At 31.2% G+C, this 16,696-nt stretch overlaps 1 protein-coding gene across 1 annotated transcript in view; it reads left to right on the top strand.

The window, feature by feature from the left end:
- The window catches only part of LOC149902136 (kin of IRRE-like protein 2), a 155,161-nt gene that overhangs the window by 106,864 nt on the left and 31,601 nt on the right, over nt 1-16,696 (top strand). Inside the window, exon 4 of the mRNA XM_090110132.1 lies at nt 3,482-3,678. Coding sequence (XP_089966258.1) covers nt 3,482-3,678 — 197 coding nt within the window. The remainder of the gene's footprint in view (nt 1-3,481; nt 3,679-16,696) is intronic.

A 16,696-nucleotide genomic window follows, 5' to 3' on the forward strand; every position in this document is an offset into this window, starting at 1 on the left:
ATTGCAATGCACACGCAGTTTTTTAATGGGTTCAATAAGTTATTAATTTTGAAGTACTACATTAGTTCAAATTAATTTATTTTTCAATAAAGGTAATGATAGTTAAAAGGTCAGGGTATTTAAAAATAACATTACTTACATAGAAACCTCAATATTTTACTCGTATAATATAAAATAACGTCCATTTCATTTAGTAAATGCAATGTCCAGTTTCAATTCTGTCTTGGCAACATTTTATTTTCTTAGGTATTTTGAGTACAAATTGACCCCTCGAGACCTCGCAGTTACAATAATAGAATAGTAATGGTAATTCACGTTTAAAATATGACTTGTTGCTAATATCTCAAAGGATTCTAAGAGCTCTACCTCCAAGGAATAGCCGTGTAATTCAATATAACGCATTTGCAAGTTAAATTCCACTTTAAATAAGGGTTTGCTTCGGAAGTTACACCTCCTTTGGAGATATTATTCTATAAGGCATTCAGTTTGTTGTAATTGAATTAAATATATTTTGTCAGAGGCGATACCGAAGTTTTCAAGTCGCTTGTTTGCATAATTGGCGCGAAATACGCCTTCCGCTATTATTTATTTGTACGGAATATGAATAGAATGTTGTAGAAAAACGGTTTGAGTTTTTATAATTCCACTTGTGAGAAAATAGTACCTTTTGAGGAAATAATTGTTGTATTTTTTGTAATCAGTGATCATTAATAAAACCGTGATGATGTCTAATATTTTATGTTTTCACATCAATTTTATATATCATCGTAAATGGCAAAAAATGCTTCGTTGGACTCACATACAATAGTTGAATTTTAATTTTGACCATAAACGGAACTATTAGCATACAGGTACCTATACTAATAATTATAGTTTCTATAACCACCAAAACTCACCTTTAATTTCACACCAAATAACCCTAAAAACCATACATTGCTTTTTCATGCTGCAAGTGGAGTAGTATTGATTCGCAAATAGTTTATATTCGCGGAATGCACTCGCACTGCGGTTAAGCTTACCACATGGAACGCATTCAACGAATAGGTGTTCAACTGTTCAAACATACAATACTGAATATGCAGATTTGGATTAAGTTTAGCATTGATCGAATGCGGTGTAATTTTGGATGCGAGTATAATGGTGCCAGAGACCGCGTGAAAATGCCGTAAATTTTAAAAATAGCTTAGTCAGATAGTTTTCTTATTCTCTGAATATATTTGAAAAAGGTCGTCTTAGTAAGTAGGTATATTGAAGTTACAATATTTAATCAATAGAGCATGAATGTAATTCGTATTTTGTGCTGATTTAGAAACAGTTAAAATTTTTATGAGTAAGTTTAATGAGAGATAGACATAGATAGACTTAACGCGAGTTTTTTAGCTGAAGAAGTGAAGATATTTAGCTGAATCACCATCAAGACGTGTAATACCTCAATCTACCCGTGTCCACGCTCGCTTAAAGCGTCGGAAAAGAAGGAATCGCCTTTTATACATCTCGAATTTCTTTATTTCTATTGTTCAATTTAGAATAAAGTTATATGCGTTCTGCAAAACTGCTATTTAGTATCGTAAAAGTATTTTAAGTCTATACACATTATATTTATAGGTCTAATGACCTATAAAAGAGACCGTATATCACTATAATTGACATAGGTATGCACACATTACACACATGCGAAAAAACAAAGAACCACGGACGTTGCTATTATATTGCGCTATTGTTTACAAAAATCATCAGTTTAAATGTAAAATGCACGCTGAGTTATGGAAGGCAGTAAAATCAGTTGGAATCACAGCACTCGTGTCCAACGGTTCAGTGGACGAAGAATTTATGGCCAGCTGGAAATCCTTCTTGAATTATGACGGCTAAGCAATTGTGAGTTGCAAACGAATGGTGCAAAAGCTGTTTCGTCACTTCCCCGGAATGTCCCGAGATTTTTTGCTTCGATGACTTTTCTGAGAGCGAAATGAGACTAGGTGAAAAGGGATTTTCGATGAGTTTCAATGCAATGGAAAAGCGAAATGTGATATCCAGATAGCCATCATTTTAATGTAATTCTCAAACTAGAACATATAATTGTTGATGAATAAGCCAGCCCTATTACAATTTATAATGTCAAAAGTGCATCAATGAATGGTTGTAATAATTTAGCCATGTGATACATTCAATTTAATTATTTTTATTGGAATAATCTATTGATTAATTTGATTGTATGTTTCGAAAATTTTTGAAACGTAAAAAATTTCATAAGTGCATAACTTGATGAAGAATTTTGCATTAACTCGAATGAAACCATAATACAAAGAAATAAAAGAGAACTTCAGAAACAAAGATTTTATTACAATGGAAGATAGACGGCGCTATGAACCACTATGTTAATTTGTCTGTCTATGTTACCACAAGATATTCGAAAAACGAAAAATATTATGTTCAATTTAAACTTTTATATTTGGCTTCTTTATTCAATACTCATGTGCTATAAAAATAACGAAATTTTAAAGTTTATCCACGATTTTACACTATGTGAAATGTTCTCATATAAAGTTTTATTTTGAAATATCTCGAGCGATTTTATTTTTATGAAACTTTTATATTTTTAGAGAAGTTGGTTTAAAAAATATAAACTCATTTTGATGATACCCTTAGGCTAGGTTTACCTGTGTATCTAACTACGTAACTACATAATATTATAATGGTTTTTAATAGCTTTTTGGTCGTTCAATTCCTATAGTTCAATTAAAGTTGTTTAATTCAAAATAGATTTATACAATACTGTTTCAGAATGAACGTTCAATGATCAATGGTCTCAATGAAACCATGGTTTAGCTATTTTAGACGCGGCATTAGGGTGAACCTAATCATTTGACGGTTCCGCGGTTCCCATAGTTCGGTCAGTTAATGCTTCTATTTCATCTGGATTAATATCATTAATACATAACAGTTTTGATTGTGGCTTTCACAATTTCGTATAGATTGGTTGGTTTATTGTATTCATTTCGATAGGTTTAAGTTACTATTGTCTTGTTTGAGCTGTCAATGCTGGAGTAATATTGGATTGCATTGAATAAAATTATTTTATTTATTTCAGGGATTAGTTTGCTCAATTTTCAATATTATTTGGAGATATTGGTAGGTACCTACTCACCTATCTACCTACATAAATAGTTATATTTTTTTAATGTAACGCACGTCAGAACTTGGCAGTCTATTTTTATGATATAATATTTTATACCTAGTATAACACAATTAAGCGTCACAGCACGGCGACAGGTTAGCGCTCTTATTCGCTCTTCCCGCAAAAAATTATTTTTTCTGACAAGTCACGACTGACGCTGCGCTAAGACGAAGAATGGTGTTATACTACGCAATAAAATACCGTCAAACAGAGCGACAATGCTCTGACGCACACTAAAAACACGTTCCATCCATCACCATAAGTATATTTCCTAACATTTAGTTCAATCCGATATTTTTGTTACAGCTACGACACACGTGTCCCAGGCCCTACAGGGCACTGGTCAGATGACACATTCGGGGAGCGAGCGCGATGGGTCGGCCTGCCCACCTCTTCACTGCACGTGCGAGACATACAGTCAAGGGACAGAGCCATCTATAGGTGCAGAGTGGACTTCCAAGTGTCACCTACCAGGAACTATAGAATCGCACTGGATGTTATTGGTAAGTTTAACTTGACCTGTGATGATTTGAATTTCATCGTGTTTTATAAAAGCCTATGTCACTTTCTAGCAACTACTTTTGGATAAAAAAAAATCATATCATGGAATCAAACCGTGAAGGAAAGATAAACAAATAAACAATCAAATTAACACACATTCGCATTTACAATATTAATAAAGATTCAGAAAATAAAAGTATAACTATAGTATTTGACAAGTACGATAAATAAGAAAGAAAACGATATATTATTTTAGTTTTACACAAACATATTTCAATTTCGATAAAAAAGAATAAAAATAAAATACCTGGAAAAAACTCGATGAATATAATATTTAACAGGTAGGTAGGTACCTAATATGCTAACATAGTCGATATAGCGCTGATTCAGTAACTACGCAATAAGGGATGAAATCTAAATCCTAAACTTTAATTAGATATCGTGTTGTTAAATTATTTGATTACTAGCAAGGTACTTATCGTTAATCTACCCAAGAAGGTCTTGGTATTGGAAGAAGGACTAAGTAGAAAATTAGGTTTATGCGGTTTAAATAATTTGTAATTCCCAATTTCAAAATAATGCTGTGTGAATTGTTTGATTGAAAATATATTATAGTCGAGTTAAATACGTAAAATTAATATTTGATAGTAACTGATATTATTTCTTCAAATATGAATAGATTTATTGTGCACAATTGCTAATGTAGGTTATATAATCACCATGATGAGTAAATACATTATCATGTACCTACTATAAAATAAATCGAAACATAATATGGAATGCTTTTCCTACATTAAACGCTTATAGGACCTACTTTTTCAAAAAAATCAATTATTCTTATTCTCATTAGTATTCATAACTTATATAGGTCAAAGTTCTTGCGTTAAAAAAATAGAGTAACAAACGCTTCTAAAGAAATCGTGTTTCATGAAACTAGGTGTTCATTGTAACAACGATACAAAACCTTATAAATTCCAACGTGAGAGAACAAAGACGGCGCAACCTTTGAACCTTTATCATCGCCGCAAAAATTCTCAAAACTTCAAGTCCCATACAAAGAGATAAGTCTCAAGTACGAGCTACTAGAATGAATCAGGTAGAGTTTAGATACGCATGTTGAGACACACTTTAGTACAATGTACGTATAGTAATAATATACGGAGATTAGTAAACGTATAGTCTAGAACTTGGCATAACTAATTCATAGTTAACATGAATTTAATCAGTGTTTGGTTTCAATGCATATTTAAACTGGTTGTGTGTAATTTGGTTAAGGGTTGTTATTTTAATATTTGACCACATCATCAAATTAAGACACAGATATATTATGTAACAATTTTCTTAGTTATTAGGAATGTTGTTCTATTAGATTTAACTTTGATTATAAATTATCCAGTTTAAATTTTAATCCAAGATTACGTGTAAAGTTAAACCATTAAAACAACATACAACTTCAGCCTATCCTATGAATTCACGTGCCACGCTTTTCTCGTGAGCCGAAAGACGAAAATACCTCGCAAATGTATGCCGGATAAAGACGATTTTAAATTCTAATGTCATACCAGAAAAAATGTAAATGTTTTCAAAAAGAAATGCGTATAAGTTGTATGATGTCACAAGCAAAGATAAACGTATATTAGAAGATCTCGTTGTTTTTTCTCGTGTATAAGAAGCGAAAAGGCGTCCTAAGCCTTCTCGATTGCAGTATAACATTTATGTTCTGAGAATTTTAAAATGATGCTTTATGTCGTGAACTGTTGCATATTGTTAAGGGCTTATCAATGTATTCTGAGCTTTTACGATACCATATTTTCTATACAATAAAAAGCGACGTAGAGAATTACGACAAAGTTCTAAATGATCTGTGGCTTAGAACTTTTCATATTCGTGATTGATCTTATATTGAAAAGGGTAATACGATTGTAGTCTATTAAAAGAACGTTCAATTTTTTAAACCTGTTTAATGATATATTTGACATACTAATTTAATATATATATATATATAAATCTTAGGATACAGCTTTAATACGGAATAATATTATTTAACAACAATAAATGCCATAATAAATATAAGCTAGAGTAAATTCCATGGCATGGATAAACAATTGAATCAACTGTCAAAATAATACAATAATATTTGGAGTGGCGTAGATAACAATTATTTGATAGTGTTCTGTCCTGCAATTATTCGAAATCCAATTAGCAATATTTCATTGACTTTTAACTCTTTTGAATTACGATTTCAACCTTATTAAATTACATATGAAATGATTTAAAAAAGTCAAAATTTTACTCTTCCAGACTCACCTTTACTAACATACAAAAATTTGGTTTAAATTAATTTGGGAAAATAATAATTATAATACACAACGTAACCCTTTTAGTTTTCATCGTGCTATTTGTTTTTATCTTATCAGATCCTTTCCTTTCTAAATCCTATGATTCGAACCTCTATGGTCGAAGTGACTTGATGATTTTATATTATTACTTTTATTGTTAATTGTAAATAAATTCAAAATTAGTAATAGTTCCTGTGGAACGAGAAATATTTATAAAAAGCAATTAACACGTCTTAATTTTCTTTCCTCAATAATAAAACCTTAGCAATAGCAGTAAGTCTTTAACAAGTGAATAGCAAGCCATAACATAATTTTAACACTATCAAAGTTAAATCAAATATCAGAGAAATCAACAAAATAAAGCCTCATCACAGAAATGAAAGCTTACATTTTTCCTTATAAAAAATAAGCTAAAAACAAGGGAACAGAGACTCGGGTAATCACGATAAAAGAGAAATAGCGATAAAGTTGACCCTTCTTTATCCTGGTATCAACGCGGAAATTTCATACTGAAATAGTGTAAGAGCCAGTTAAAATAAATTGCATTTGATCTGAAAATTGTTTATACCGATACCGATAATGGGTTCGTGCACGCAAGATTTTTTATCGGGAAGTGTATTTATTTATTTAAAAAGCCGACTAGTAATATTATGGAAATAATTATAGGTGTGTGCTAGAAATATTTCATCGAATTAAGTAATCATCAATCCCAATTACTTTTAAGACCTTATCAAATTTTTCTCGAAAATCTTAATTAATATTGTACGATTATGATTTCTTGAGTTTTAAATTAATTGTTCTTTAAATATCAGGCTTATGTTCCACTATTGTATCTCTATGTAGTATGTATGTTATTGCTATGGTATATGGATCGTCAGATATCACCATTAAAGAGTGTTGTTAACCTTTTTTTTGTTCACCAGCTCTTACATTTTTCCCTATAGAATGATATCTAGATGATTTAAGTTTTCCCAAGAACAATAAAACGTGGATAGGAAAATTAAAATTTTATTGCGATTGTGCCCAAAGTGTATCGGGCTATCTCAGATGTATGATAAGACAAACCCTTTCGTATTTTATTATTCAGTTCAAACTTTCGATGATACCCAACTCCGCCGTTAAATTATTTTATAGATATTCTTTTAGTTTTTCCCCTTTATTACTTTTAAACTTTGAGAATAAAACGCCAATGTTTTATTATTAAAATCATTTTTCATAGTATTTTACAGTAGTTTTGACGCCTAACTTTAAGTTGTAATATATGGTTCTGCATCTTTACAGTAATATGTTTCGTGCATTATTTTTACACAAATAATATTCCATATTATAAACCTTTTTTTTAATAATTAATAAACTTATAAAACACAACGAAAAATCCAATTAACACATGTTAAACGACTTCATAAATTATAGGCCTACCAGAATCTGATGGCATATTTATATTTACGAAATAAAAGATTTTCATATGGCAATTTTATTTGACAACTATCAAATTGGTTGTCAAATTATTTGTCTTCTTTGCAATTGATGAATAATTTTTAGGATTTTGTCTAAAAAATCTTCGAAAATGTCGAAAAAGCCGCTGCGATCACAAGCTAGAGGTGTTTTTTATAATGTGTATAGAAAAACATTCGATGAAGAAGGGTCAAACGCATCACAATTTTCAATTTTGAATATTTTATTGGTAAATTGGACTTACACGTTTTGATACTTAAAATAAAAAATATTATAAGTAGGTAACTATAATATTGTTTGTTGATTACAATATAATTTTATGAAAACTTATTACAGGAGTTTCCAATACGGCTATTTGTCAAGTCCAAGCTGTCCAAGTCAATTTTATAATATGTGTATCTTTAATACTTACGAAAATAAACATAGTTTTATTTTATTTTTATTTTATTTTATAAAAAATTATTAGCAATCTAGTTTTGATCTGCATTATCATTACATCCATATTTTTACATGGCATAATGATAATGAATATATACAAATATGGGTATGTGTAAATAATAATATACAGTATTACATAGATAAAAGTAATATGTATATTATACATGTAAGTATGTACCTACATAATATTAAGTGGATATCTCATTATTAAGTACAGTATTGTTCACTTATGTAATGTGACTAATGATGTTGAGGACAAAATAAAAATTAAGCAGTATCAAGATCGTTCAGTCCATTTTCCCTAGGGTTGCATACTCAAAATTTTGATTTCCCAATTTGCCATCAGATTCTGGTTTACCTATACCAACACACGTTAAGCCAAAGAGTCAACAAAATAGTTTTAAGCTTAAAACACTATGCAGCGGAACTCGACAAATTTTATCACACTTAACGTGGTGACGTCGTAAATTATACAGCACACAGTTGCAGCTTTGCTGGTATCCAGGCGACGAAAATCCGACCCTCACGCGACCGATAACATGCCTTGAACGACAGTGTATTCTACATCGACATTCCGAACCATTTTGTACTTTAAAATTATAACGCCTTTGAGATAGCTGTGTGGAATCCAGGTTGGAGAGGTGAGACGGTGGGAGATGATAATATTATAGCGTTAAATTTTATGCATGCAAGACTAGTAATCACTACACAGTAAGCTTAAATTAATTATCTTTAAAACTACGCAACCGATTTTGTTGCGGTTATTTTTAATAGATAGAGTGATTCAAGAGGAAGGTAATTTATGAGGTTTTAGACGAAGTCGACGAATCCGCGGACGGTTATGTAATAAAAAGCTTCACCGTCTAATAAACGCAATTACAGACTGCAGCGTGCGTAACCAAACTTAGCCCTTAGATTATTTTTTTTGATAAATAATAAATAAAAAAGTGATTAAAATGTAGCCTGAATATTCGGTTACTAAATTATATAATGAAAACATATACTATTTACAAATATGGCATCTGAGTTAATAAAGTTTCCCGTGTGCGTAAATATGAGGAAAATAAATTGAGAATCAGTTCCTTTTAAAAGTTTAAAACATGCTTACATATATCATGTTTTAACTGAGAAACTCCAGTCGTTAGTCACTATTTTAGGAAACTGTTTGCCTTCCTCTTAATTGAGCATATCTATAATTCTTATTTATGTGTGTGGTATTTAATCTCATGGAAATAAGGGATGCTATTGAATAAAACCAGATTTCTGGGAAGCGGTAAGCTTTGTTCAAATTGTTTTTGGAAATTATAAAAATGATTATAAGGTATCACAAGAATGTTTATTTTGTGAGAATAAATAACAAGTAAGTTAGTTCTTTATAAAAGAAAGATTGAGGTCCTCTTATTTTGGATAAGTTGCCCGGCAATATTTTACGTTATCTTCGATGAACAGTAAAAAATACGTGTGGCACTCGAGGACTGCCGCGGTAAAGCTATTGCATAGCATCGCATCGCTGTGCCGGTTGGAGTGGGGGGTGTTGGGTTTTTTCGTTACGGAATTTTTACATTCGGTCGCCGCGCTCAAAGTCTGAGATAAAAGCTATGCAATAGCTTAATAATCGTTGAACAATAATACACATGGGCTGTGACAGTATTATATTTCTGTACATAATATTAAACTTTTACTATACAAATGCAAACACCATAAGTATTAAAAGTATTCAAGAAGCGTCTAAAAATTCATGAACTCGCCTAAGCCTAACCCCAGTCCTTACAATATTCTCTTTTAATTAAAACAAAAACTTTGTGTTATCATCTCCATTTAAAAAAAGCGTAGGTATTCTAAGCCGCCATGATAGCCGACCGTCTGAAACGTACACCCAGAGCCTTATCCCAATGAAATCAACGCTAGGAATTTTACGAGTAATTCCCAAGAAAAACTTTTCTTTTTTGTTTGGACAACAACTTTTTTATTGACGGAAATAAAGAACATTGGACTTTTGTTTGATCTTGTTTTTTGTTACAAGGGATGATTAAAACCTGTTTTGTTTTATAAATGCAAGTTCATTTGTTTCTGTTTTGATAACATCGTCTGACTTTGTGAGAATATAATATTTGGTTCTTGGGGAAACAACGCAATTTTGATTATCACAGACTTTTTATTGGAAATTTCATGCTCAAAGAAATATGTTCATAATTTCATTGAAAAATTAAGTTTACGAAGGATTTTCACTGAATTCCATTACACGGGAACGTAATCATCTTTTGATTAAGCTGGAAGACTTAAAAAAGTAATAGGTATATTACATTTACCTATTACAGAGGTCAGAGTTCCACTTTGATTCATTATTTCTTAAATATAAATGCAGACGGTTCCATTTCTTTTAATTAATTTGTACATTTCTTTTCTAAAAATGATATCAATTCATGATGTCAATTAAATAGAGATTATGTCGTTTATTTTGTATTCATACCTATATTCAAACTAAGTAATTCTACTATGAATAAAAAATAATATAAATTACCAATGAACTGCGTTTTCTGTTTCAAGTCTTAATCGGTAGTAAGAACGTCGAACAAGGGATAAGAGTGCTTTCCGAAATCGAATACAATAAAAACGCAAAAACATTGTAGTCACGTTATGTTAACAAAACTGCGATCAGAATATCTTGCAACATTATCAATATTTAATGCGCCGCAAACACGACACTCACTCCCACGAGAATCGACTGAAAATATTTTAAAATAAAAACTCCTTTCACCGCATTTCTAGCAGACATCCGAAACTGCATTTACAGCAAACTGGAGCGCATATAGAATGAAATTTCTGCACCGTTCCATAATATATGAGTTTTAGATATCGAGGCCAGCTTCCACTGTCCTTACAAACCGCGCGGTTACGTTTAAACAGCGTCATAAGGGTTCATTTATTACTCTCCCGAATTTTATTGGGGTATGTATAATGTGGGACAAATGCACACCAAGTCGCGAGTTATGTACATATGTAAATAAAATCTGTGAGTCAGATTTCGGTGAAATGTGGCGAACGTTAAATTTGTGATCTCTCCGCCACATTAGGTCGGTTTTGTGATCTTCGTATTATTTATATTATGTTGTACTTTATATTATGATCTTGCCTTTGAAATGCTCGGTTTGAGTAGCTGTTTATTTTTTACATTTTCACGTCATTTAGGGATGTTATTTTTGTGTTGTAAAGAGACCTATATATGCTAAAATTATTGGATTTGAATAGTAAATTTGCTGTTCAAAAGAAAATGCAGTTACTAGTCACAGTCGTACGTAACGTTTTCTCTTAGGACATTTTTGGTACTTAAATTTTAAAGCCTTATTTTAAATCAATATGCATATTATTTTTTATATTTCTTTTATTCAATTTTTAATATTCAGAATGTTTAAACATTCAAAAGCAAAACACAACAACAAAAACTTCGAAAATCCAAGCCCCAGAACGTAATCAGATTTAAAACTGTTCATTTCTCATAATAATTCACTCGTGTAGCGCATGTATCGTTTTAAAATTATTATGGAAATCACGTCGTCGTGCTTTTAAATGAAACTCGAGTAACATTTTTAAAACATACAGCGCCCTTTGAATTCCACTAGTAATATTATCTGGCATTACGACATGCCCTTTCAAATGAACTTTTCAAACGTCCGGAATAACAAAATACGACAAATTTGAAACTCGCTGCATCAGATTCAATTTATAGTTGTGCTAACTCAGAACTGGGATCGTATTTACAATAAGCGATTGCACTAGAACTGTAAGTTTGTATCGTTCCATGTGTAATAACTTTTATTGGTGACGGTAATCTCGATTGTTTCTATGCGAGTGTATTGTATGGAAACTGACGGTAGTTGTAGATTTTTTGAATTACCGTTAATTTAGTCATCATGTTTCAGTCTTATTGTGACTAGTAATTGATATATGTGTTGGCACGATACTGTAATTGATAAAGCGCGTCACACACGGTGAATATATATACTATAATATTTTTTCTTAAGATACTGTTATATTTTATATAACAGTATATTAACGCATCCGGTATCAGCGTTTGGACCATCGTTTTTCTTTTTGTCATTGCGTACTAAGACTCCTGTAGAACCGCCATCCTGTTACATGTTGTTAAATGACCCACAAAATTTCGCGTCATTGTGTGACGCGCTTAATTTGCGTTTTATATTGTTGATTATTTTTCCGACTCAAATATCGATTGTATATGTATAGTATATGTGATATTGTGTATGGACATGTATTATTTATGGTAGATATATATTATTATTTTTTGTTTTCTTGCTATTAATTGTTCTTTTTCTGTTCTCGTCCCGCCAATTAGTGATCTTTTTGCTTGTTTACCTTTTACCGTGGTTGCCTGGAAGAGATCACTATTAAGTGATAAGGCCGCCAAAATAGTTGTACTCTGTTCTATGTGTATTGTGTAAGTAGTTCTAAGGCTTCTGTACAACTATTAAAGAGTTAAATAAATAAATATCGACCAATAGAATTGCACCATTCGACGTCACGTGGTACAACCTACATGGTATTATACTGATAATTTTTTGAAAATTTTCTCTGGTCGTTGACGTAAAACTGACAGGTTCAATTCAATTGTGAAATTATTGGCCGACATTTGGGACGGAAAAATAATCTCCCGAATACCACACGACCTTCAAAATTATCTGGCATTTCCCTCAAGGTTCCCTGCAAACAAATAAAGTCGTCAAGTTTTTCAGGAAAAATCATTCGCGCTTCGCGCTCGTGATTTTTTAACCTTGACTAAAAACTTGACTCCTTCATTTGTTTGCAACGAACCTATCGGAAAATACCCGATAATTTTGAAGCTCTTGTGGTATTTATTATAAGTGAAAATATATTAGTAGTAAAAATTAAAATTTTCTTACACTGATGAACTTTCAACATAATATAATAATATCAATTAAATAACATAATATCTATTCATTGCATTTTATTCAAGAAGACATAAAAGACTTACGTAAATATTGAAATACTATAATTTTTACTATAATTTCAATAAATAAAATATTCCATTTTACTTATTTAAATACTTACAATATTTTTTTCTTTTGAAAATTTTCACTTTTTTATTCTATGATCAGTAATGACTTACATAAAAGTACCTTACCTATGGTACCTTAAATTTTAAATCCAAAAATGGAACTAGATTTCATATCACATAATTATAACGTCAAAATTTTAACATCTCCTTTTCGTAACAAGACTAGTCCATCCTAATTCATACTGAAGTATGATTTACACGTTTTTAAAAGCATTTCACAATCAATTTGATAAATTGGCGATTCTAAATCCAGACCACTGCAAATAGTAGTCAGACTGGCAAACTTAGTTTACGTTTACGTCTATCCTAAATCAATTGCTTACACAGTGGTGTTTCGAGTTTTCTTTTAAATGAATTTATTGGATTGGACGTTTAACAATTACTTAAAAGGATGAATAACATTTTTACAATAGTTTTTAATAAGTTGATAATTATTGTAGAACCTTGTTTATTCTTACATACAGTACATTCAGTAAGTTTCACTAAGCATTTATTATTTTTATACAGGTTTAAAAAGCCTCAAGGGATAGACAAAAGTAAAGTTGACATTTATTAAAAAAAATGTTCCTAAAATATATTGTAATAAAATTAATTAATACTCTGATTGAAGCACTTTTTTCGTTATACAAAGTAAAAATACATTATTGAAAAGCTTTTATACAAGGTCACTTAATGTGGCCAATAATTACTATTGAGTTTATTTTTATCATACGATAGAGGTTTATTTTTAAAAGGGTGATATTATAGACGCATTTTGAAAAAAAAAATAAATTGAGCGAAATGATGAAGAAAATTAAGAAAGTAATGCTTTTGTAATCATTGTTGATTATTTATTTAACGTTTGTTATAGATAGATGTTCTTTAATTAATTTATTTTCTGCATTAAATTTAAAATCTGTACTTATTTTTAGTTATTTTTTGGCTACATTGAGACTTAAAACAAGAATTAAAAATATTTAAATACTAGCGGTCCGCCCCGACTTCGCCCGTGGTACATATTTACGTTTTCTCTACATAAAAACCATCCTCGTACTTCAAGGAATATAATAAAAAAGAATTATCGAAATCGGTTCAGCCGTTCTCAAGTTATGCGCTTACCAACACATTTTGCGATTCATTTTTATATATAAGAAGATCTATTTCGTTCTATAACTACACTATACTTCACCACTCCTCATAGTAATTTCGCGACGATATTTAAATAAAAAATACAAACATTTTTGAACTATTAAGATCATAAACCTAGGACCTATCTTGAACCTTGTCCTCTTGTACTACTTCCACTAGACCAACGTCTTACTACTTACTTAAACGAATTGGTGCTATAGTCCACAGCGTTCTAAGAAAATCGCTTGAACAATTTCCATGGAAAGAATTCTTATCTTCACACCTGTGCTCTATACAATGGGTAACATATCTTTTATGTCAATACATTCATCATTCCCTCACATTTTCATATTGATGAGAGAGAAATTTCACGTAAATAAAGTAGGCAGGTTTTTATATTATATTATACACGGTTTTTGAATTATAAACCGTTTGCGGAATTAAAAGGACTTACCTATTGTTTGTGATTTTAATTAAGCTAACGGAAATTGGAATATAACGAGAGGCGTATTAATTAAATTCGCTTAAAAATACAGGAGCAATGTAATATTTTAAAAGTGTCTAAACGCTGTTTAATAAGTGATGTTGTATCGTATAAAAATTGTATAAAAACCATCATGAATAAATATCATAAAATGTTATGAAAACATCAAACTAACCGTGAATAGTTGTTTATATAAACAAATTAGATATGATATTTATTTAAATAATTCATAATTTTATATGAACTTTTCATTTCATCGCACAAATATACTTATGACTAGCTGTGTCCCGCGGTTTCAGCCGCATTGCTCCGCTCCTGTTGGTCTTAGCGTGATGATAATATAATATAGCCTATAAGCTTTCCTCGATAAATGGGCTATCTAACACCGAAATAATTTTTCAAATTGGACAAGTAGTTGCTGAGATTAGCGCGTTCAAACAAACAAACTCTTCAGTTTTATAATATTAGTTTAGAATTTAGATGATACTCAAAATCTGGTGTTTATATTTATTTCTTCTCTTATCAGTCACGTACTCAACTGCGTAAAAGGTGTAGGTACATTGAAACACCTTTTCACGACATTTATTTACGATAATAGAATTTGGATGAATGCGGACCCACGTTTTACAGCCCAGGGAAGACGATAATATCATGCTCAATGATGTTAAATTGTTGTCCACATTCCTTTGTATGTACTACGTATTATAAACATGTAACCACAAAATTGAATGTTCTTTTCAAAGGTTTATGTACCAACTGATAAATCTTTACAAGCCTGAAACTACAATTGTATCAAATTATCAAAATAAATATTTTGTTTCTAACCACCAAACTATAGGCCATAATAAATCATAGATGGTTAATGTAGAGTGTATAATATTACTTAAAGCGTAAATGTATTGTCACAGATTAAATATATACAAAAGGGTATCAACATAAAGAAAGTCATGAAATACCCCATAAAAGTTTTAAACGCTCGCAAATCAGTTATCATGTTTAATTTTCGAACAGAAATTGAAACAAACAAAAGCTTCCACAATCGCACATGTAAATCAACTTTTTAATAACCCAACCGCATAATTATTGTACTGATTCTCATTTATCCCACGTACGGAACAATGAGGCAGCATCTGTTCATTTCGGTAAGCGATATCAGCGTAGCGGCAATGGCGTTGAAAGCATCCAATGATTGCCCAGATCCTTCTCAACACTCGTGCCATCAAACCTTTTGTTTCTGAACGAAAACATTTTCATTTCCTCCGCCCGGCTTGTTTATCCACAATTTGGTAAAACCCGACTTCAATTTGATTGTGATGAGCTGTGTTGTGATTTTAAATTGGGCATTTGTTATACTTTTTGAGTGATTTTGTTTGCAATATACAAAATGTCGTATTGTAGTTACAAGAGGACAGCCAAGATAACATCAAAATATCGACTTATTCATCAGAACTTTTCAGGTAAAATCATATAATTTGCCAATTACAAGTGGCAAAAAACATCCCTTTAATTTCATTTTGTCGATTGTGTTATACATACATAGTGGTTTTTTTCTAATACTCCTAGACTACAGGCCGGTATATAAAAAATATGGGTCATTTGAAGCACCAGGTGACCTATCTAGAACGATATAAGAGCATAAAATAATAAGATTCAGCACTATGCCGTCACTTGTAAGCTGTCCAACTGAGTACAGATGAGAATTCGAAAGTACAGGTAGACTCGGTAAATTTTGGTCATATATTTTGTACGGCATTCTTAACCAGAGATCACCTTAGATCCATTTAAAATAATAAGAAAACGCACAGTGCCGTACAAAAATGGTGGTCCACAAAGTGGAATTTTTTATTTATTTTCCGAGAATTTCAGGGCCGTAAATTTGGTCATTTGATTATGTACGGCATCTGTGTCATACTATTTCAATCCAGGGGGTGATTTGACAAGTGACGGCATAGTGCTGAATCCTATTATTTTATGGTCTTTATCGTTCTAGATAGGTCACCTGGTGGTTCAAATGACCCATATTTTTTTTATATACCGGCCTGTAGACTATCCTTTCCTTTACTCCTTCCAACAGCACATCGTTATCTGAGTGTATTTAAAAG

Source organism: Colias eurytheme, chromosome 15 (genome assembly GCF_061535395.1).
Source record: "Colias eurytheme isolate Ceu_HAF_F1 chromosome 15, ilColEury1 Martin Lab GWU primary, whole genome shotgun sequence".
In the NCBI taxonomy this organism is placed as follows: domain Eukaryota; kingdom Metazoa; phylum Arthropoda; class Insecta; order Lepidoptera; family Pieridae; genus Colias; species Colias eurytheme.